General features: G+C 44.9%; 1 protein-coding gene across 2 annotated transcripts in view; it reads right to left on the bottom strand.

Annotated features, from left to right (window-relative positions):
• The window catches only part of LOC119167048 (equilibrative nucleoside transporter 2), a 149,691-nt gene that overhangs the window by 31,809 nt on the left and 93,240 nt on the right, over positions 1-24,642 (bottom strand). The window contains exons 8-9 of one of the 2 annotated variants that reach the window (XM_075867194.1): positions 12,606-12,710; positions 1,325-1,372 (exon numbers count right to left, since the gene is read on the bottom strand). In XM_075867194.1, the coding sequence (XP_075723309.1) occupies positions 1,325-1,372; positions 12,606-12,710 (153 nt within the window). The remainder of the gene's footprint in view (positions 1-1,324; positions 1,373-12,605; positions 12,711-24,642) is intronic. The other variant, XM_075867195.1, reaches the window with a different exon arrangement.

Here is a 24,642-nt window from a genome sequence, read left to right as displayed (position 1 = left end):
TATAGTATTAAGGTCGTGGTTGTCTCGGCTACTGTGCAGATCTCTGTAAAACTTCTCTGCTATTTTAACTTTCTTATCCATATTGGTAGTTATTTTGCCTTCCATATGCATATTGCATACACCTAGTTTTTGCTTATCCCAAGTTTCCTCTTCACTGCTTTGACGTTTCCTCCATTCTTCAGAGCGTGTTCAATTCTCTTCATGTTATATTTTCCTTACGCATATTGCGGATACCTTACGCTTATTAATCAACTTCGAAAGCTCTACCGACTCTATTTTGTCTGTTGTACTTGAGGCTTTTATGCTTTGACGCTTCTTGATGAGAATATTTTTGCCAGTGTCCTGTCTAGCTACAGCACCTCCAACTTCCACTACACACTCCGTAATGATACTCGTCAGATTATCATTGATTGCGTCAACGCTAAGCTGTTTGCCTCGATAAGTGCCGAGTACCTGTTCTGAAGTGAGACTGAATTCCTGTACTTTCGCTCTAAGTGCTAGCTCATTGATTGGCTTCTTGTGTATCAGTTTCTGTAGTTCCTTCTTCAAGTCTAGGTGAATTGGGGCCGTACCATTCTATGGTGACTGCATCGTACCTTGCCAAGCACTTCCACATCCTGCACGATGCGGGGTGTGCACTCAGTATTAAGTCTATTTCGTTCTTATTTTCGGCATTAGGGCTCTTCCATGTCCACTTACGGTTCCCTCGCTTTCGGTAGAATGTATTCAAAATCCGTAAATTATTGCGTTCTGCAAATTCTACTCCCCTCTGGCATTTCAAGTACCGATACCTTAATATCCTACTGCCTGGTCTCCAACCTAGTTCTTTCCTACTTTTGCATTGAAGTCTCCCATCAGTATAGTAAACTGTGTTTTTGCCTTATTCATTGCCGATTCCACGTCTTCATAGAAGCTTTCAGCTGCCGCGTCATCATGGCTGGACGTAGACGTATAACTCTGTACTACGTTCATCTTGTACCTGTTATCGAGTTTAATTACGCTACCTACCACGCTTTCATTAATGCTATAGTATTCCTCTATGTTGACAGCTACGTTTCTGCGGATAAGGAACCCCACTCCTGTTCTCTTCTATCAGGCAAGCCCCGATAGCAAAGGAGGTGCCCATTCTGTAGCACTGTGTAGGCCTCATCGGTCCTCTTCACCTCCCTGAGCCCTATTACATCCTATTTAATGCCTTCTAGCTCCTCTAATAGTACCGCCAGACTTGCCTCACTAGATAAGGTTCTAGCTTTAAATTTTGCCAAGTTCAGGATGTATGTATGTATGTATGTCTAACCCAGATATATTAAGAAAATCTACTCACGGGTCTTTGGGTCCCGGGGGCGCTGGCATCTTGGCCACATTAGTGGAGCTGCGACCAGAAAGAACTGGGTTAGTGCGTATATGTACGCGACATCTACATAACACACTCTTAATTAAGTCCCACTTAAATGCTAGATACAGCCAGGAAAACGGACATTTTTTTTTCGTTTGGTTTCCTGAATATAGCCAGAATGTAAGAACAGCCTGAATAAGGGCTTTAATGGCCCGAAAGTATTGCACAAGGGTAGTTACTGAAATGTGCTTATAGATTGGTCAGAAGATCATTCTTTTTCTGCCATGTTATAACACGGAATTAGTGAAAACATTATGAAAACGAAGAATTGGAAAATAAAATAGCTAACACCTCCCGTTTGAGGCATAACACCAAACAGTAATATTCAGAAAATTGGTGTCATTTGATCGTTTGGTGTCAATTTATTGAAAAAAAATCGTCACTGCTCGAACAGACCGCCAGGAGATTGTAATAAATAAGTTTTTCTGAGCATTCATTGCGAAATTCATGTGTCGGATGTTTCAATCCATACTAAGTTGTCAGAATTATTACGAAACATTCAACGATGATTTTTTCCATTGTATGATAAATGACATATTCTGATATATTCTCTGTGATATCATTCTGTGATATAAAAAGAATGATATATTCTATGTGCAATAATTAAGTATGCAATCGCAAAGTGTTAACAATGGGACAGGTTAACGCCCTCGAACAATTAGGATTTAATTAAACGTTGCTCGGTTATTTTGTAAAATGTGTCCTAAGTGATTTAGAGATCATCTCCTACGAATGTGTCCTATAAGTAATTTAGAGATCAATTCTTCATCTCACCATCGTCATCCATTAGTCTTTCTTCTCCCCCTGTGTAGAGTAGCAGGATAGAGCAAGCTATCGCTCAGGCCGACCTCTCTGCCTTTCTGTAAATAAACCTTTCTATCTCTCGAGATTACCTCTGATTTTCTTAAAAAGAAACTGTAGCTATTTATAAGTTTTTGCAACGCATTTGTTCCAAGTGTTAATGCTGAAAAAAAAATGTTGAGTCCTTGACCACCAAAAGTTTACTCGTCTGTGTAAAACGTGCCTGAAAAAAAAAAAGAAGCAGACGAGGAAGAAAAAAGAAGTAGAAGAATGCCTGTCTGTTGCTATCCTCTATTCATTGTATTAAGAAAACTGTTTCGTTTTTATTTATTTTTTTTGTTTTTACATCTGTAACTTTTTCGAATGACCTTGCGAAAAGTTCAACTGGCCACGAATTACCTTGCAATTTTCATTCTTGGCCAACGCCCCAGAGTGGGTGCATGCCATTGTTACTAAGAAAAAAACCAAAAAAGCAAACACACAATAACTGGAGAAAAACGAAATCATTCTTCGGTAGATTTTGACGTTTCCCAATCCACTATAAATCAAATACACCTCTTTATTGCATTACACTACAGATTATTTACAATTCAACCATCAATTTCGTCTTGCTGCAACTTTTTCTTGATTCTCGTAAACAGATTAATCTTAACCTGTTATTAAGGAAGAAATTCATGGAAACTATCCGGTTCTTGGCCAATCCTATAGCGTGGATGTGCGCCACATCGTCAAGGATCTTGACTTGACTTGAATACGCGCCTGTAGAGCCTTTCATTACCAGTATTTTATATAAAACGTTGTTTAGCAGAAAATTCGTTCGATGTTTGGCACGTTCTTTTAATATTGGTGATCAATTTTCACGAAATAGTGTTGAAAACACTATTTCTTGTTGAAAATAACGCCACGAATATTGTAACTCTTCGTTGAAAATAACGCCACAAATATTGTAACTCTTCGTAACACACTGCATTGTTCTACGTGAACCGTCTACAGTACAAAAAAAAGAATCCACAGTATTTGTAGGTATATATGTCCTGAAAAAAATACGGGGGGGGGGGGGAGGCGCCGGGTGGCATTAAAAACGACAAAGATAAAGAACCCCCGGTGGTCGAAATTTCCGGAGCCCTCCATTACGGCGTCTCTCATAATTATATGGTGGACTTGGGACGTCAAACCCCACATATCAATCAATCAATTACTATGCTTGGAGACATTTACCCTATACGAGAACTTTGTTATTGCACACCTCTAAGAGATATGGAGTACTCGGCGGCCCCGCAGCGGTGGTCTAGTGGCCAAGGTACTCGGCTGCTGACCCGCAGGTCGCGGGATCGAATCCCGCCTGCGGCGGCTACATCTTCCCATGGAGGTGGAAATGTTGTAGGCTCGTGTGCTAAGATTTGGGTGCACGTTAAAGAACCCCGGGTGGTCGAAATCTCCGGAGCCCTCCCATACGGCGTGTCTCATAATCGTATGGTGGTTTTGTGACGTTTAACCACACATACCAATCAATCAATCAATCAATCAATCAATCAATCGATGAGTAGATGGCGTCCTATTAGTGTGCTAACCACTCCTTGCATCACGTCAATAAAAAAAGGAACAGTAACTCTTGGCAATAGGTTAGGATGTATCGTGTAGATTGAAATAAACACTACCACCGCAAACGTGCTCCAGACAGTTGTATACATTGACGCGCGTTCACTTTTCCGACGGGATGACAAATGGGGTTTCATTCAGGAAGCCCTTTGCAATGAACAATAGAAACGTGATAAGTGCGTCAGCAGGGAAGCTATCGCGTTGTCGACGAAATTTATGACCTTTTTCAAAGCCTGTCAGCCGCGCATATATATATATCGTCGTATGCATTATTTTTGTCCGTTCGGGATCAGCTAGCACGCACATAAATCAAAAGTGCACACGAGTGCACATGCCTAGCGCCCTCGTCTAAATGCGACCATCGTGGCCGCGGGAATCGAACTCGCGTCATCGCTCAACACTATTTACTGTACATGCGTCGCGGTATTCTCCAAATGCAAGCTTCAGTGCATCGTGATAATAGTTTCGATGTTATTCGGCACCTAATTTGTGTCTTAACGCACCGTAAACATAATTTTTAAGAAGTATTACAGTATTTGTATCCTTGTATCTGTATCACTGTAACTGTCACTGTGGGATAAGTTTTTTTTCTTATTTGTACAAATATATCCTTAAAACATCCTTCTAATTCCAAGACAAATTAATCGAAACATATGTATTCTGGGCTTGTAACCCATATATTTCGATAGATGTATATCGAAACACTTTTCTGAGTATCTCTGCCCAGCCCAGCGACAGTCAGCTCGAAAATTATGGCATGCATGTCATCACTTATTCGACGTCGGAATAAAAATGCCAATAAATTTTAAACAAAAATTTTGAAGAGGCGTATTTAGCTATATTACAGGTATAATTTTTTACAGGCGGGTCAACTAGACTATGCGTCCAGTTTGTAGGGTAGCAAACTGGACGCATAGTCTAGTTAACCTCCCTACCTTTCCTACATTCCCTCTCTCTCTCTCTACAGGCGGGTCTTATTTTTAATCTTTAGTGGCGGGTCTTACGTGCGTGCGGCGTTTTGCCAAACTTCTTACACGAACTCGGCATACACCTGGCGTACACGAACGTGGACGTCGCAGCGACAACTCAATTTACAAAATTTCGGTTGCTCCCAGTGCAACAAAACTCATACAAAAACAAGATCAGCGTTTCCTTTTCTCAAATAAAGCCCCGCCACGGTGCTCTAGTGGCTGAGGTACTCGGCTGCTGACCCGCAGGTCGCGGGATCGAATCCCGGCTGTGGCGGCTGCATTTCCGATGGAGGCGGAAATGTTGTAGGCCCGTGTGCTCAGATTTGGGTGCACGTTAAAGAACCCCAGGTGGTCGAAATTTCCGGAGCCCTCCACTACGGCGTGTCTCATAATTGTATGGTGGTTTTGGGACGTTAAACCCCACAAATCAATCATTTTTCTCGAATAAAGGCGTATAATTTCAAACATCTAGAAATTTAAAGTGAAATTATCAATAACAAAAAATGGCAGCAAGCAGATCCACGAAGTGAATGCTGATGATGAAACGAAGCTGTACGTCCTATAGGGTTCATTACACGTGCACGTTAGTCGCCGACAGGAACGGACAGATGGACGGACAGGCGCGCGATGCACGGACGCACGCACAGAACGGACACATGAACGGATAGACGCGCGGACGGACAGATGAGCAGACGGGGTGTGGTCTATTTTAAAAACCATGTGCACGCTACTATGACCGCTCTATGGGCACGGTATAACGGTATAAGTGACACCTGTGTTTCGATCCGATCCGATGGGAAGTCACGCCAACGACAGCGTCGACGGACATCGCGCGAGCCTGTAAAAAGCTTCGCTCGATCCTCAAGAAAAAAAGAATAAAATAAACGTAGGCACGCACTTGCACAGGCGGCTTGAGACAAACGTCATTGTTCTGTGCGCACTTGTCTCTGTTTATTCACAACAGTTGACATGTACACGTGTTTTTTTTTTATGAACTTGTGAAGTAATGTCGACGTTTCAAAGCAATTTTGAAGGCTAGCATGATTTCTTTTCACTTCCATGTTTTGTTGGCTCTGGTATACTGCACCAGCATTAACCTTCGGACGCGGTACATCGGCGTGAAGAAAAACATCAGCGTTACGGTGACCCATGTTAAAACATCTTTCTGAACACGCGATCGCATAGATAAGCACAGCTATAGCAGATAAAGAAGCATGGATACAGTTCGTACGCATTTCTAAGCAAACAAGCGTAGCATGCGGTGCATTAGTGCACCTACAGAGCTTTCGAATCGAGTGAAATGCCTTTATATCTTGCCTTTATCATCACGCGCAACCACGGTGTCAACGTTACAGTTATATTCGTAAGAAACTGCTATAGGTTCGCTTCGCGGCGTCCTTGATGTATTCGACACTTCGTATTAAAATAAATAAATATTTACTAACACATGATAAAACACAAGCCACACAGGCTACGAACGCCACACGCGTCTTCTAAACGCCGCGTGGGCCACAACTCGCACGAGAGGCTCTCAGTCACGTCGACGTCTTCTTTCACTACAATAGATACCAAAAGGGCACGTGCATTTCTAACACGTAGAATGTGCGTCTTCGATGATGTTTATAACGCACACAACACAAGGCACGCATATCTCTGTTCTTTAAATAACCTGCAGCCCTTATACGACTGCATGGAAATGCATGTACTCACGCAGCAGTCCTTTCGCTCCAGGTATACGAAATATCATATGCTACGGCACGAGGCGTGATGTACTGCGTACGGCAGCTGCTCTAACTTCACGAGTTCGCGGCATTGCAGGCGACAGAGTCAAGGGAAAACACCCGACGGCGTGGTCAGGCTGCTGCACGGCCGCATCCGCTGCCACCGCACGCTGTTATTCTCAATTCGGCGGCAAAGCTGTGTCGCTTCGCCCGTGCGCAAGGAAAAAAAAAAGGCAATAAAAGTGCGCGAGCTGGGATTTCCCAAGGCAACAGCTGCTTCTGCGGACGAAGTACGCTTTTACATTCGCCCGAGGCGATGTGGAACAGCCAGCTAAAGAAACCACTAAAGTCAAATAACAATTTACGTCAGAGTGAGAGCTCAACGTATGGCAACATCTAAAACGACAGTATTACCAACAACAGTGCCCTACTTACCGAGAAATTAAGGTAATTGCACAAAAACACAAGCGCCGCAGTAGGGCATTTTCAAAATTATGCCGATGACATCAGACGAACCACCTACAATTGATCACTAGTAATCGATCTAGCTGCACTAAATAAAGAACCTTTCGTGCATCAAGAGACGCAATGAAATGCTGCTTGTTCGTTTCTGTTTGACTCATGGGAAAACGAACCGCCGGACGTTACTATGGGGAATGGCGCGAGTAGTTCAAAAATTCAATTTTAGCGTCGTTACATGGGCTGGTGGTGCTATCTGGCGGGAAGCAGTTGAAACAAAAGCGTCTGCATTCTCGAAGCCAATCGCGGGAAATTGATCAGTGACCGTTGTTGCTGCTGTGGCTCCCGCTGCTTTCGGTCTGCTGCTACAAGCGCAGTAAAGCCGGGCAACCTTGTACACGGCAACAGTGACGTGGGGCGGTCCGCTTCTTGAAGCGGGTACTTTAAAGCGCGCTAACCCGATGCGGAGCACTAAAACGTGATTTTATTTTAAAATAGGCCCTTCCTTGGCACATATAAGTAACACTACGAGGTTTCTGAACCGCCATTTCAACAATCAACGTCGACTTAATAATTGCCTTTAGTGTCTCTTTAACCCTTCGGTAAGAGCATCATGATTATGTAGCTATCTAAGATTGCGTGAAGTTTACATGATTAGGTTGCAAGGCTCTGAAGCCCAGATTTAAAGCGAGTGGACATGTTGGGTGAATGGACGTTGTATCTTAAAGAAATCAGCTGTAGTGACAACGTAAATATTCCCAGCAATTGTTTAGCAGTCATAAATGTTGTATTTCGTCACTAGGCAGCTTCAACAGCCCACTCAAATTCTATGCGCAAGTTATTTGCCGGCACTGAGCATTCCAAAAACAATAAGAGAAATAATTCGAAATGTGCCCAGGCCCAATAATAAAGTACGCCCGAATCAAATCTCATTATTACGGCAAAGTTTACGTTCATCTTCCTGCCGAAACGTTTCAACGTTCAACATATTCTTAAACACGGTACTGCACTTCCCAAAAGCGATCATGTGTTGCGAAGCATTTGAACCAGAAATGATCTAAATAAACCATACGCAACGCGCATTCTTAATTTACCATTACCCTGGTACGGTATGATTATCTCCGATTGTCAAATCAACCGTTATATTATAGTCGACGGAGGCGTCTCCCACGTCAGGACAGTAAGTTTCAGCCATATTAACTAGAGTACAGGGTTTAGCCTTACCGCTGTAATAACTGTACCAAGAGACTGGCGGCAAAGAGTGCTTTACGGTGGAGCTCTTTCAAACCGTTGGCCCCGCCGCGGTGGTCTAATGGCTAAGGTACTCGGCTGCTGGCCAGCAGGTCGCGGGATCGAATCCCGGCTGCGGCGGCTGCATTTCCGAAGCAGGCGGAAATGTAGGCCCATGTGCTCAGATTTATGCGCACGTTAAAGAAACCCTTGCGGTCAAAATTTCCGGAACCCTCCATTACAACGTTTCTCATAATCATATATAGTGGTTTTTGGGACGTTAAACCCCACATACCAATCAATCTTTCAGACAGTTAGCAGGATGTTTTCCACTGTCTCTTCCTTACCAGTGGTGCACGAAAATGGCAAAAAGTAAGTCGCATCTCAAACGTGTACGTCATGTCGCTAACGCGTACGCGGTGTCCAAATGAGTACACCGTGTTTCATTCTTATCGGTTGGCTATCATCGTACGATAAGAAGGGCACAAAATGCAGCACAAGGGATATATTGCGCGAGAAGGGTTGATTACGTGGTGACAAAAAAACACACAAATGAAAAAAAAGTTGCACCGACGGTATTATAACAACAATGTGTCGTCGATAAAACTCGTTCGTGCGACCTCGAACCAGAGGATGCGTATCAGCTGCCGCTCAGGTGTCGCAGCACACGTCACCGATAGACAGGCTGCTCGCACCTGAGTTTCCTTTACTGGATTAACATATGTATAGCAATAAATAATAAGTGTTGGTATTTTACGTCCCGAAGCCACGACATCATTATGATAGAAGCCGTAGTGAGGCGCTCCGAAACATTCGACAACCTAGCGTTCCTTAACGTGCACCTAAAGATATATGTACACACGGGCCTCAATCATTTACAGCTCCACCAAAAATGCGGCCGCCACGGTCACCATTCGATCACACGGCCCGCGGTTCAGCAGTCAATTGCTGGCGTATTCATGGGCGTAATACTTGTATGCCCCACGCATTCGCTGGCTTTTTTTTGTTTATTTTCAAGATGAACTCGAATGGTAGCCCCTCCCTCCTTAGTTTCGCTTGATAGTATAACAAAGTGACCAGGGGTATATGTTAGTCACAGCTTTTCTGTATATCTTCATGTACCATATGACGGCAAAGCCTTTTCCAACTTACAAAAAAAAAAACGTCGTGGTTTCATGATAATTTCACATTGTTCCTTCTTACTCAGTATAGGCGGCTGCATTTCCGATGGAGGCGGAAATGTTGTAGGCCCGTGTGCTCAGATTTGGGTGCACGTTAAAGAACCCCAGGTGGTCTAAATTTCCGGAGCCCTCCACTACGGCGTCTCTCATAATCATATGGTGGTTTTGGGACGTTAAAACCCACATATCAATCAAATCAATCAATCAAATCTTCTTACTCAGTATATGTGAATGCCTACCAACTATACGGAAACAAATTGCCCTCTTTAGTGAATTAAAATTCCGGCTGGTTAACTAGAATTAAAACGATGACGTTTCAGTTGTCGAAATGCTCATTGTAATCACCAGGCACGCCGTAAATTGAGGGACACTGGATTAACTTCGATTACCTCATTTTTTTACCTGTACATTAATATAAATACGAGGCTGCTTTCGCGTTTCAGCCGCTTCTAAATGAAGTCTTCGTGACCGTGAGTCGAACCCCTGTCCCCTTGCTTAGATCGACGCAACGCCACTGCGGCCTAAGCCATCACGATGGTCGTATAGGGGTGTCAAGACGAAATGCTCAGATGACTCATCAAATGCGAAGCTGACCGTCGGAGCCCCCCCCCCCCCCCGCCGCAGCGTCAGCTACAGCACGAGGTCTGCAACAAGGTCATCATCACTTGACGACGTCGCCATATGACGTCATCACGACGTCACAGCTGTTCGCCATAGTCGGTGACATTGACGTGACGGTACACGTCACTTCATCGCGTGACGTCGTCGATTGGTCGATGGTGGCCGACCACGCGGAAAGCAGTGCCAGAACAAGCGATGGATCATAAGCTTTCGGTGGGAAAAGGGGGAGGGGGGTGGATCAATGGATTTATTGAGAAGCTAAACAGGACGGCTTCCGCTTACAAGACGTGCAGACTATCATCATCATCGTCATTGTAATGATCATAATCATCATCGAAGTGGTGTTCAGAGCTTGCGTAAAGGACCCTGTGGGTTTTTCTTTTCTTTTGCTTATGAGTATGAGAAATAAATCAACACTTACCGGACCCTCGACCGACGGAAGTTACTGCAGTCCCTCTCAACGCTGCAGAGCAGCCGTAACTGTTGCAGAGACTTCGTGCACCTTCATAAGCGATAGCGTCAGGCTGATTACCTATCCAACAGCCTGCGGCCGTTTACTGAGGACGTCTCAATATCACGTAGTCGGCATCAAAAGGCTCAATGGGCATGTTCGAGCGTCCGCAGATACGTATGATAAAAACGAGATAAAGGATAAGCTTTGGATTGCTTTTTTTTTGAACAACTGTCGACGTCTCTGTTTATGGTCATCAGCGATTTTTTTTTTATTTACCTATACCGCCGTCTCATAGCGAGACATTGCAGGGGGGGGTGGGTACAGAATTTGCTTGAAAATCAGGCATAACACGAAACAACTTAGCACACAAAACGCACGCTAAACTGCGTGAATTAAGAAACATGGCGTCTTCTTTTTTTTTCGTTACTTCGTGTGACTGTGTCTGCAGATCCCCCTCCCCAGATTTGTTTTTTTTTTTTATTTCGATGTCATCCCTCAAGGTACAGCCCAGCGAATAAGATCATTCGCGGCAAAGCTGAAGGACGCGGGTGGAATTCCCGTCACGGTGACCGCATTTCGACGGCAAGTGACTCCTTTAATAGGAAATTAATACGCAGTACGCTAAACACGGCATCCTTCAAAATCATATCATGGCTTGGGCACATAAGATCCCAGAACTTGTCTTGGTTTTGCAAATAGACAGTGAAGGTGCTGGGACGCAGCAGGGAAACGGTTGCGCGGGAACCGTTAGAGTCGTTTCACATAAAATTGAAGGGTCAGGACTGTGCCACCCAGACGTGAGCGTGTTTGCGGGAGTCCGAATTTCAATTAATATGGCGTAATATGCTAATGGACGTATGCATGTGGTAGGTAGTGGCCAGATACTGCACCAGGGCGGCCAATTCTTCTCTGGTGAGGGAGTGCGTCACCGGTGAGGCCGCACCCAGGCATCCTAATGCCATTCCATCATCGCGCGGATAATTTTTTTTTTTGAAAATCCGCTTGGCCGGGCATGTAGTGCGTAGGCAGGATAAATGCTGGTCATTAAGGATAACTGACCGGATTCCCAGAAAAGGCAAGCGGGTTAAGGGGAGACAGAAAGTTAGGTGGGCAGATGAGATTAGGAAGTCTGCGGGTATAAATTGGCAGCAGCAAGCACAGGACCGAGTTAACTGGCGGAACATGGGAGAGGCCTTTGTCCTGCAGTGGACGTAGTCAGACATGATGATGATGATGATGATGATGATGATGATAATAATAATAATAATAATGATTATGATGATATAGTTTTTTGTATGAGCAGCTTTCTGATGTGCGGAGCGGCGGTTATGACATACGATCTGTATTTTTTTCCTACAATTATTTCGTAAATAAATCACTTTGAGCGTTCTGTCCTGTCTACTTGTTTCCTGTGCCTTGTCATTTTTTTGTATCTTTTTGCATGACTGTTATGACTTTTATGTTTAGACGTGCACTAATTCACCCAGCAACGCATTTTATTATGTGCCACTGTCTGGCGCAAAGCGTTTGACGAAGTACGCGACGAGATAGTGACATTAATCATGTCTTGACCAGCGCGTCATATTCGTAAAACCAACTTTCCCTCCCCTATATATATATATATATATATATATATATATATATATATATATATATGGTCGTATAGGGATGTCAAGGCAAAATGCGTGTCAAGGCGAAATATATATATATATATATATATATATATATATATATATATATATATATATATATATATATATATATATATATATGCCAAACGTGCTTCCAGTACGCACAGAAATGCTTTGCATAAAAAAAGACAATATATGTTGTCAACTGGGCCAATACTTTTCCAATATGCGCTATACCTTTATAAGTCCCGCAGGAGAAAGTAACTGATTGATTGATTGATTCAAAATTTAGGACTCCTTTTCTTAACATGATCACATTACTACATTTCAGGGCATGTTACGCTACTACGAAGAATGTTTATTTTATCTCAACTTCCACTTCTATGCAAACGTGAATCACTTGTAGCTGACATATAGCTTGCAAAAACAAGCGAGCCCTTTCATCGGCTACCGTACTTAATCGCAAAATTCCCCCACTTTCCTACTCGCAGGTATAATTGCATAATCATTTTTCCTTAAAGTGTTGCGTATGCACATGTACCGTTTTTGCGGTCCGTAAGGCTTCGCCGGTAGTATGATGACGTCAGGACCTTCATTTCTGAGAGTCTGGAGTTCCTCGGCTGTGCCGTTCAGGGCTTCCGATGATCTGTAAGCGAAAGCACAGTCCTTCCATGTCTGAGCATTGTACTCCGAACTTCGTGGACGCGATACCAACGGATCATGCAAAGCCTATGGGTTCTCTTCATCACAGTAAAATTATAATAATGTGCATATGTTCTTTCCTTGGAACAAGAAGCAATCAATAAGTGCCGGTGCGCATACAACAACAAGCAAGACATCTGTTCGACGTTTCGACCGGGGTCCACCAGTCTTCTCCAGCAAGACCATTCCTCGGTCGAAACGTCGAATGAATGTCTCGTTCCATCTTATACCTGCACCGGCATTCGTTATTACGTATACACGAATATCCCAGGTTTTATCTGAACCGTGCCAAACACGCAGTTTTTTCGTTGTTGTAATTTTCAGTTTAACAATCCTGTAGTGCGCGTGTGCATTTTGTCACAAACGCTAGCAAACAGGTTTGGCGCTCATAATAGCAACAAAATAATAATAACAATAACATTAACCTCCCATTTACTCGTTGCGCACGGGTGTAGGCTCACAACTAAGTGTCCCAATTTACACACACTGACGAAAGTATATCTACACTCTATAATTACGTATAATATTACCGTAAATATTTTATTTAGTGTTTACCTTGTCATCCGTATGGAATGAACGCGAGTTTCGCCCAAAACGCGTTATGCTTACATCCGAACTGCACGTGAAATTATACGACCTCGTAAGGTAGAATGTTCCAGTAACGTTGGAAGAACGTAATGGACCTATTACTAGTCGGGTGAAGTCACGCACACAACATAATTTATATGGCATCAAAAACGCTTTTTTTTTCTTTCTTACGCCTCTTTCGATGATACGGGTATACATATCTGGCGTGAAGAGCCCGGCCTAATGCAAAGCAAGCGATGACCCCTTTCCGCCCTCTCCCGCACAGATCCATTCTGTCGGCAAATGGAACACACTCGTCAAGGAGCGCGACTTTGAACAGTGATGAGACACACGAACGCACTCCGAACATGGACACTCTGGACTGAACGCCGTGTCTTGTGGCCGTGCGTATCCGTTCCAAACCCCACGAGACGGGCCACTGTGACGTTAGGGCCAGTTGGTGATCCATCTTTGCTACATAGTAGAGCGCAAACTTCAGAAACGAGCAACGAGAGAACCCGACACACACACAAAAGCGCTAACTTTTAACCGAATTTTCGCTGTTGAGATATGAAAAGCATATTTACAATGATAACAACGCACCTGCGCCACTTCCCCTCCCTAAATCACGACACCCTATAAAGTGATGAGAGTCAGCTTTCAAGAAAGATTCGTGCTTTCTAGGTGTAGCACTTGATAGTGCCAGATCGCTTACGTATAAGCTCTTACATTTGCACTTAACTGATGTCTTCTATCCCGTAAGGTCACTCTTATCGCTTTAGGGCGTCGTTATTTGGGGAGGTGAAATGCCCGCTAACGTCTGGTTATCGTTATATAAATGTGTGTCTGAACAACAAAAATTCCGTTGAAAGTTATCGCTGGTGTGTATGGTATTCTTCGTCGTCCCTCGTCCCCGAAGTTTGCGCTGCAGTAGCACCAACAGGGCGTAGAAAAAAAAATGCGCGGGACGTTGTGCTGAGATGCGCCGGGACAACACAAAAAATAGCGCTCCGTCCTGTCCATCTCGGACACTGCAGCTGCCGTCTCTGCATCTGTACGACCTTTCCTGAGAATCTTTTTTCTTTTTTTTTTACGTCCAGAGTTGGCACTCTTCCAAAGTCCCGCTATTTGACGAGATGTGTTCCACAACCCGTACAATTACATAAACACACAGCGAAATTTCGTATACTCGACTTCGTCGTCATAGCGCGTGGCACGGCGGTGCAAAAGCGTTATACGCTTAAGCAAGCGTTAAAGAACCTCGAGAGAAACACAAGACGGCCTACCTCTTCATGTCGCGTAGCTTTCCGAAGTGTGTCAGCGAAAGAGGGCAGTTAACATCGCGGCGGTCATTTAGGCAGGCCTCATCAACGAGAGACCTTTGGTCGCGGATTGGGGGGGTTGTCTGTCTGCAAGCATCGTACCTCTTATTCTCAGCGTCTGTCGAGATATCGCTTGGGGGTTATCAGTGAAACGAGCCCCCCCCCCCCCTCCCCCCCGCAACAGTAGACATATTTCGACAGGTATGCGTGCAGCGGCTGCCGTAACTTCATTCATTGGTCCGTTTGTTGCAGAGTTTTTCATCGGCAACTGCAGTGCACTGGCTCTACACGGAGCTCAAGCATTCTCCAAGTTTTTTGTTGTTTTTTTTTGAAGCAGTTCGTGGTCCGACTTCCATTTATGTATATTCATGCGTGTGTTTGTACGTGTACAGGTATATTTATACGCACACAGAACTCAAGTTCGGGGCAGGGGAGGTGAGCCTTAACGCCCTCTAGCTGAGCCGATGGTAAATGCTATAGCCCTCTTCTGTCAGTGGCAGTCTCTTGCGTCGTATACGCACTGTGGACGGAACACCCGCAAATCCAGTGTGTGCGTGTAATGCAGGGTCGCTGTCAGGCTGAGTCGCATGTGTAGTCGCGTCAGTCAGCGCCACAGCGGCGCCGACTTTAAACACTGCCACGTTTAAATGTCCATATATAACTTACAAAGTGGACGGGGTGATGGCCGCCGTGGTAGCTCAGTTGGGAAAACATCGGGCGCGTTAATCGAAGGTCGTAGGTTCGACCCCTGCCCCACGGCACGTTATCTCTTCGCCTACTTTTTCTTTCTTCACATTTACATTACAATTACCTCGTATAACATCCCCTATATACTTTCCTTGGCATAATTGTCTATTGTTTCTCATTATTATTGTGTCTCACAAAGACAAAAAATGGCCCCGTAAATGCATGTTACGCTGCAAATGTCGTCGAAATCGATTGATATTTGGGGTTTAACGTCCCAAAACCACCATAAAATGTCTTCGAAAGACGATAGTCTTGCGCCTGGAGAGAGTGAACGAAACGTTCATTTGATGTTCTGCGCAAGAAAATCGGTGACCGGTATTCTGGAGGCGCTGCGTTAGAGTGCTTCGAGCGTGCAGCGGAGGCGAACGAGCGCATCGAGTCATGTCACACGTGAGACATGAGCGCTATCTGACAGTTATCTTGAAAAATGAAGAACTCCATTGATTGATTGATTGATTGATTGATTGATTGATTGATTGATTGATTGATTGATAAACGAGAAGAAGCTAGGCACTTTTATCGTAACATCCACTCGCTTCTCAACAACGGTCCGGTTCACGCGGCAGGCATGGCAAAGACAGCTGCACCGAAAGTCTGTGGCTTCATGTCATTGGGCTGTTAACCTTTGTGTTTTGTATCTTAACAACTAAACGAGCAGCGATACGGTAGACGCCCACACATGAAAATGGTTGGGTTCCCGTCACGATATGCGAGAACAAGAAAACATTGGCTTAACAGTTTAAGACGGCTGCGCTGAGATGTCTTACGAAAAATAGTCTATACCTGGCGCCCATTGACTATAGTGTACCTATTTTTAAGGCTGGAAAAAAGATCCTCGAAGCAATAGAAATGCTAATGACGATAATAAGAGAGGAATGCAGTCCGAGAACACATAGAAGACCATATAGTTCAGACGAGGGTAGAAAAGTTTCGTTCGGCAATGTGAAGGTTATCGTGATGTGAAAGACGATATGCTAAAAAGTGACACAGTTGTTTTATTTGTCTGCCACAAGCCGATGAGGCCACAAGCTTCTGGAATCGCGCTTATACCATCTGAAATTAGATATGGTATCGTTCATTATAAGCGCGATGCGACGGGGCCTCACACTGCAGATTGAATGCCCGGACACGCGCAGGTCGCGCATCCTGCACTGGTTAAATGGTTAAATGAACTTGACCTTCGGCCCCGCTGCGACGGCAAAGTGTTCCCGCGCGACGGCCTGTTCCTGTCTGGCTGTTGGTCGCTCGGAATATGCAGAGCGACGGAGGAAGACCGCGCTAACTATAGCGCCGTGGTTATTTCCACACTGCGTGCTCATGCGTCTCTCTGTTACAGAATCGAAAGTTGGGCTAGTTGGATATGCATGGTATAACTGTCAGTTCAAGCGCACGAATAAACAGAAAGGAAGAGAGGACAAGCGCTTTTCGAGAACGCTTGTCCTCTCTTCCTTTCTGTTTATTCGTGCGCTTGAACTGACAGTTATACCGTCTCTCTGTTGTTTGGTAGCTTTTGTAGTGCTATTAGGCTTTGAACGGCTTCCTTAGTACCCTGGCAAAAGCTTCAGGCGCCTCTTCAAACACGAAGAGTGCCCCGCCGCGGTGGTCTAGTGGCTAAGGTACTCGGCTGCTGACCCCAAGGTCGCGGGATCGAATCCCGGCTGCGGCGACTGCATTTCCGATGGAGGTGAAAATGTTGTAGGCCCGTGTGCTCGGGTTTGGGAGCACTTTAAAGAACCCCCAGGTGGTCGAAGTTTCCGGAGCCCTCCACTACGGCCTCTCTCATAATCATATGGTGGTTTTGGAACGTTAGACCCCACAAATCAATCATCAAATGTGAAGAGTTGCGGTTGGCGTCAGCACGAGAGATACGCGAGAAATCATTGTCATGACATCACCATACGACGTCGTCGCACGTCGCCAAATTTTTCTGGCATCGTCTTCATCGTTGAACGGTATGACATTACGTCTGTGATGTTATCGTGACGTAACTACGACGTGATGTCATGACGCCATCGCGTGTAATTGTCGTTTGCTCGAAAGTCACTCGATAAGCTCTGCAAAACAATGTGAGGTGCAGAGATTATAATGCCTCCAATCCGGGAGGCAGCGCTTAACTTCGTATGGGAGTTCAATAAACTAGATTGAAAAAAGAGGAAGAAAAAGCGGCATTGACCTTTCAGTAGTCGTAGGCCAACGCATAAGAGACAGTGTAATTTTTTAAAGTATCACACAGCATAGTGCCGCAATGAAAGTGCTTATAAGCCCGTGCGCCCGATTGATTCATACGTTGCGAAAGCGGCCTCATAAAAAACTCTCATCAATTAGGGATCGCTCGTACATCCATGATGCTGGTCGCTTCTCGAATTCAAGTTCAGTACTCTAAGAACCATGACTCTCTTTTTGACACATGCTAGAGTCACATACAGTACTCTTTTTTAGAGAGGCACGCTGGCTCTCTTCAGCAGAGTCATGGGAAGCACGACTTTGAAAAAGAGAGTCAACTGCACAACTGTATAAGGAGAGTAAACGTGCCTCTCTGAAGGGTGTGCAACACATGTGACTCTCGCATGTGCGAAAAGAGAGTCACGGAACACATTTTTTTTTCTTTATAGTGTACGTAATTTCTCAGACTACCGTTGTCTGAGGGCACGTCTGCAGTAGTTCGCAGGTATGCGTTCACGACGTAGCAGCTAAGCATTTATTACACTATAGAAAAACATCTGCGGTATATGCGGTCAATGCACATCGTGTGTGCACCCGAGGTAGAACACACGATTCGATTGCGACTTCTGTGAATAAAACAGACATACATCTTTACTGCCTTGCTCGCTTCAACGAAGCTCGGAGCCAGAATGGGCAGATAACATCGCAAAGTTGAGCTAGTTGAAAAATTCGAATTGTCATGCATTTGTGACGCTTGAAAAAAAATTGAAGAACAAAAATATTAGGAGAGGCACAGAGTAGTCCTACTTGTCATGCGCCTTTTCTAGTCTCTCATTCTTGGGTTTTTCTTACCGTGCTGAGACTTCACAAAAGATAACTTCACACCAGCGTACCTCACATACAGACAATGAACTGGCCAACAAACTTGATCGATTATTTCCAACCAAGTTCTTTCAAATGAGCAGCACATGTTTTGCCTTATCCATGACGTCAGACGAAGAACTTGTCTAAGTCCTTTACTAACAGTGATAGTCTTCGTTTCTTCCTAGTAAGACTTTTTGAGGGCCTGGTGTCTGCGGACATGTCTTGCCTTGAACTATAGATCCATGACGTCAAACGAAGGACTTGTCTAAGTCCTTTACTAAGAGTAATATCCTTCATTTCTACCTAGTAAGACTCTTTGAGGGCCTGGTGTCTGCGTACATGTCTTGCATTGAACTTTAAATCCATGACGTCATACGAAAGACTTGTCTAAGTCCTTTACTAAGAGTGATGGTCTTCGTTTCTTCAGAGTAAGACTTTTTGAGAGCCTGGTGCCTGGGGTTTGTGTTCGGGCTACCCTCTTCGCCAGCGGAAGAGGAGAGTTGGTTGACGCACGACGACGAAACTTACGTATTTCTTGCGCTAAGTAATTCTTGTCACTTCGTTTGTTCCTGTCTCTTCGTTATTTGCTCTCAATAAGGAGGTGCCACTCTGAGAAACCAAAGTTTACGATAACCCAAGTTATGCGACGGGATTCCGGTGCGGATCCATGCCATATGACAGCTCGTGGTCTTGTCTTCGCTTCTTGTCTTCGCTTCTTCCTTTGCCTTTATAAAGATGACCGGAAATCTTATTCAGGGGGTCTCAACCACACTTTATGTACGTTCATGCGCGCCCTTGTACGTGTGCGTGCACATTTACACATGCAAGACTGATTTGATTGATTGATGTGTGGGGTGTAACGCCCCAAAACCACCATACGATTATGAGAAACGCCGTAGTGGAGGGCTCCGGAAATTTCGACCACCTGGGGTTCTTTAACGTGCACCCATATCTGAGCACACGGGCCTACAACATTTCCGCCTTCATCTGAAATGCAGCCACCGCAGCCGGGATACGAACCCGCGACCTGCACATGCAAGACTAAATAACTTCCGAAGAATTTGAACCCTTCTACTATCCCCTCACACGCCCCTTGGCTAGCGTTTGTCGTTATCATTTGTCTAGGTGCTCGCTGTATACGTCACAAGTCCTCACAAACCGGTCCGCTGGCATAACTTGGCATATCCTGAACTGTATTTCTCTTAATAAGAAACTACTTGTAACATATAAAGCACTATAGAGAGCAACATACGGAGGCATGCGTTATTACACAGAGGAGAGGACTTAGGGAAGTCTTTTCTCTCAACAAATACAGGCATACATCGTAGGTTTATAATTCGAGGCCTAACATGGCCTCCTCTGAATCAGGCACGTCTCTACGAAGGGCACTAGCCGTGATGATGGGCGGCTCAGTACGGCGCATGTATGTACAACGCCTCCTCTAGAAAGATGCCTGAGGAATGGCTCGCGCTCCCAGCGGAGTTGGCCTGCCTTCAGTTTTAAAGAAGCTCCGCGCGGCGGCGCTCGCGACCGACACTATCACGCAAATTTATTTAAACACGCAAATTTTTGTAGTAGAGCTTAGACTTTCTTTTTTTTCGTAGTGCACGGCTCGAGTTTAGTAATTATCGAGTATAGGGACAATTGGTGTCAGAAAGACATGGCTAAAAAGACTGTAAAGTGTTCAGGATGTGGAGTGGGTTTGAAAGTGGACCCAAGCGTAGAAGCGAATGGAGAAGAGGCTGACGCGAAGTGTAGGCAATGTGAGGTCGAGGAAAAAATGGAGAAAATGATGGTTGCCCAAAGTGAACTGCTGGTGAGAATCGATGAGCTCGAGACTGCGTTGGCGACAGAGCAAGAGAAAACGAGGGCAATGGGAGAAAGACTGAAGTCCACCGAGGAAGCACTAGCGAAGCTGAACAAAGAAGCGGCCTACGGAGAGAACAGTAGAGAACCGGCAGCCAGAACGGTGAAGAAGGAAGTGCAAGCAAGTTTGGAAAAAACAGGTTTAGCCGGTTCAACTGTCGCAAGGCCCAGCTTCAGCGAGGTAGTGGTGGGGCTGGGAGGGGACAAAGCAGCCGGCGTCACAGATGCAAGTAGCCCCCAGGTGCAGGACGCTCCAGCTGAAAAGTCACAGCATGTGATAATCGCCAGGGACTCGAATTTAAATCGATGCACAGAAGCCATCAAAGAGAGGGTAAGAGGTGACAAGAGGGTTGCAGTAGGGGCGTTCCCAGGACGCAAGCTGGAAGCAGTCATGAGGCAAGCGAGCGCAAAACTCAAAACTACAGCTGATAGACGAAACCTCGTGATAATTTCAGGTGGTTTAAATGATGTCTTAAATGAAGATACAGCAGGACTAGCAGCCACACTGGCGAAAGGCGTCGATGACATGCGCGCCACTTCTCCTAAGGTACAGGTAGTGATATGCACGATACCGGAGGTACCGGTGCGTGATAGCAACCTGCAAAGAGCGGTTGTCAATGCAAACCAAGAGATATGGCGTATGAGTCGAGAGAAAGGGTTTGAGGTGGTGGAAATAAACATAGAGGTGCATAGGTGGGGTGGTTTTCAACGAGACAGAATTCACTTCGATGGGCGGCTAGGTCATGAGGTGGGTTGGCGACTTTCAGGACGCGCAGTAGCTTTTTTGGAGGGCAAGCGAGCCCTTCGGGGTGCAGGATAGCTAGTAACGAGGAAAACAACCAGGGAGACTCTTCGACAGGTGTTATGGACAGATACGATTCCAAAGTGGCACCAATGTCTAAGATAGGTAGAGTCCGGGGCATAAATAGACGTAGCCGCGAGCGCCGAGCCCATTCAGACATAGAGTATATTAACATGCACGGTGGTAGGAACAGGCTGAAGTGGGAAGAGATAGAAGAACAGCTAAGGGAAGAAAGGCCGATGGTATACGGTTTTGTAGAAACACATCTTAGGGACATGGAACAACCTCCGAACAATCCGGACTACGCGTGGGAATACTGTAATAGAACAGAAGGCAGCAGAAAGGGGGGTGGTATTGGGGCATTCATTCATAAAAGTACAGACTGGCAAAGGGTCAAGCAGGAGTGCAAGGAACATTTATGGCTAAAAGGGAAAGTGGCAGGTCAAATGACACTCCTTGGTTTCGTGTACTTGTGGACGGGAGCAAAGGCCAGAGAGGAAAACCAGGCAATGGTAGAGTGTATATCAAAGGACATTCAGGAGTTAGGAAGAGAGTGCGAGATAATTATACTAGGAGACATGAATGCGCACATAGAAGATATAGATGGGTATACCGACCCGACAGGCAAAATGATCATGGATATGTGTGAAAGGCTTGATTTGATCATTTGTAACAGTACCGAGAAGTGTGAAGGGCAAATAACATGGGAGGTAGGAAGGCTGCAGTCGACGATAGATTATGCACTGATGTCACATAGGATGTATGATAAGCTCAAGGGAATGCACATAGATGAAGGTGGCTCCAGAAGTCTGAGTAGTGATCACAAACGTATCAAGCTAAGTTTTGGAAGAGCAGTGAAAGTGGGAAGGAGACAAGATGAGCAACTACAGGAAAATTTTTATTCAGAAAGGCAAATTGAAATAGCCACTAAACAAATTGAGAAAGTAATCACGGAGGATAATAAGACAGTGTGGACATACACGAATCTAATTAGACTCTTTGAGCTAGAGCTTGCTAAGACGCGTAACAAGTCACCCCGGAAAAGAAGACACAAACCCAAAAGTTGGTGGGATGAGGAAGTTAAGAGAGCCATAGCAAAATGTCAGGAAGCCTCTAGGGAACACAGACATGCTAAGCAGCGGGGTGAACCGACAGATGATGTTGAAAGAAAATGGGCAATTTTTTCTAAGCTGTAGAAGGGATGCATCCCTTCTGATCAATGAAAAGATTAGAAGGAAGGGAGCTCAGTGGCTGGCAGAAGTACATAAAAAAGATAGAAAGGCAGCTGCGAAATTTTGGAACCATCTAAACTCCCTAAGAAATGAGACGAGCCTAGAGCAGAGTTTTATAACTACAGCCCAAGGTGCTAGGCTAGAAGGGGACGAAGCTATTGAATATATAAGAACAAGGGTGACAGAAAAATTTCAACAAAAAAGTACTTTATGCACCACAATAGACAAGGACGAATCAAGTGGTGCAATGGCTCCATTTTCACAACAAGAGTGGGAAAGGGCTGAGAAAAGGGTTCCTAGTAGTACATCAACAGGCCCAGATGGCATTCCAATTGGGCTGATAAAGACATTAGGTCCGAAGTCTAAGCAGGCTTTGAGAGAGGCAGTGAGCACAATAATAATCGATGGTGAAGTTCCCGATGGATGGAAACTTAGCAGGATGAGCATGATCTATAAAGGAAAGGGGGACAAAGCTGACATAAACAACTACCGTCCTATAACAGTGACATCAGTGGTCTACAGGCTGGCAATGCAGATTATAAAGGAAAGACTGCAGGCGTGGATAGAGGATGAGGGGGTGCTGGGGGAACTGCAGAATGGGTTTCGGAAACACAGGAGGTTGGAAGACAATCTGTTCTCACTGACGCAGTGCATCGAAATAGCAGAAAAGGAACACAGGCCCCTGTGGCTAGCATTTTTGGATATCAAGGGAGCGTACGATAGCGTGGTTCAAGAGGAATTGTGGGGAATACTGGACACACTAGGCGTGGAACATGTAGTCACTAATCTTTTAAAGGGTATCTATAAAGGTAACAAGGTAGTTATAAAGTGGGAAAAACAGGTATCCAAGCCTGCAGAGGTAAAACGGGGGCTTAGGCAGGGGCGCCCCTTGTCACCCTCATTATTCATGATGTACCTACAAGGATTACAGGCAAAATTAGAGGGAAGTGGACTGGGCTTCAACCTCTCTCTAGTCAAACAAGGAAAACTTATTGACCAGGCACTACCAGCATTAATGTACGCAGATGATATAGTGCTAATGGCGAACAACAAGGAAGATTTGCAGAGATTGATGGACATCTGCGGTAATGAGGGAGATAGGTTAGATTTTAGATTCAGTAAGGAAAAATCAGCAGTCATGATTTTCAATGACAACGAATGTAGTGAGCTTAGAATACAGGAGGTCACGCTAGAGATAACAGATAAATACAAATATCTGGGCGTATGGATAAGCAATGGGACCGAGTATCTAAGGGAACACGAAACATACGTGACGACTAAAGGTAACAGGAATGCAGCAGTCATGAAAAATAGGGCACTGTGGAATTACAATAGGTATGATGTTGTGAGAGGAATATGGAAAGGGGTCATGGTTCCTGGGCTGACGTTCGGCAATGCGGTCTTGTGCATGAGATCAGAAGTTCAAGCAAGATTAGAAATTAAGCAACGTGGAATAGGTAGGCTTGCTTTAGGAGCTCACGGGAATACACCAAATCAGGGAGTACAAGGTGATATGGGATGGACATCATTTGAGGGCAGGGAAGCTAGCAGCAAGATAAAATTTGAGAAGCGATTGAGAGAAATGGGGGAAGAGCGTTGGGCTAGGAAGGTTTTCAGCTACTTGTACATGAAGAATGTCGATACAAAATGGAGGAAGCGAACCAGGAAGTTGACTGGTAAATACTTAGAAAACAGCAGGTGGCCAAACCAAAAAGAACTATCGGTTAAGAAGAAAGTGAAGGAAACAGAGACTGACATGTGGAGAATGGGCATGATTAAGAAGTCCGCACTAGAGATCTATCGAACATTTAAGCAGGAAACTGCCAAGGAAAGGATCTATGATAATACTCGGGGTAGTTCTCTACTGTGTGAGGCTAGGACGGGAGTACTGCGAACCAAGACATATCGGGCCAAATACGAAGGGGTAGACACAGTATGCAGTGCGTGTGGAGAGGAAGAAGAAACTGCCGAACACTTGATAATGTTCTGTAAAGGGCTTCACCCTATAGTTCAGGATGATGGCGCAGAGTTTTTCAAAGCACTGGGGTTTAGGGACCGGGAGGGCAAAATAGACTTTAAGCAAGTAGACCTAACTAGAAGGAGGTTATCTGATTGGTGGCTAAAGTCAAGGCACGAGTGAAAATTAAACTCTTCACTGCAAAGTACGAATCCTCAAACTCACTTTTTAAGGAAAAAAAAAAGAAATATAGTATTGAGTTCATTAAGTATTACGGCTTGGTGGCGCTAGCCACCGCCCGATCTAAAGGGTACAGCCATATCCATCCATCCATCCATCATCACGGCGGCGGGCGG

The sequence above is a fragment of the Rhipicephalus microplus genome, chromosome 6 (genome assembly GCF_043290135.1).
Source record: "Rhipicephalus microplus isolate Deutch F79 chromosome 6, USDA_Rmic, whole genome shotgun sequence".
NCBI lineage: Eukaryota > Metazoa > Arthropoda > Arachnida > Ixodida > Ixodidae > Rhipicephalus > Rhipicephalus microplus.
The sequence above is the reverse complement of the archived record's forward strand: the minus strand, read 5'-3'. Positions and strand labels throughout refer to the sequence as shown.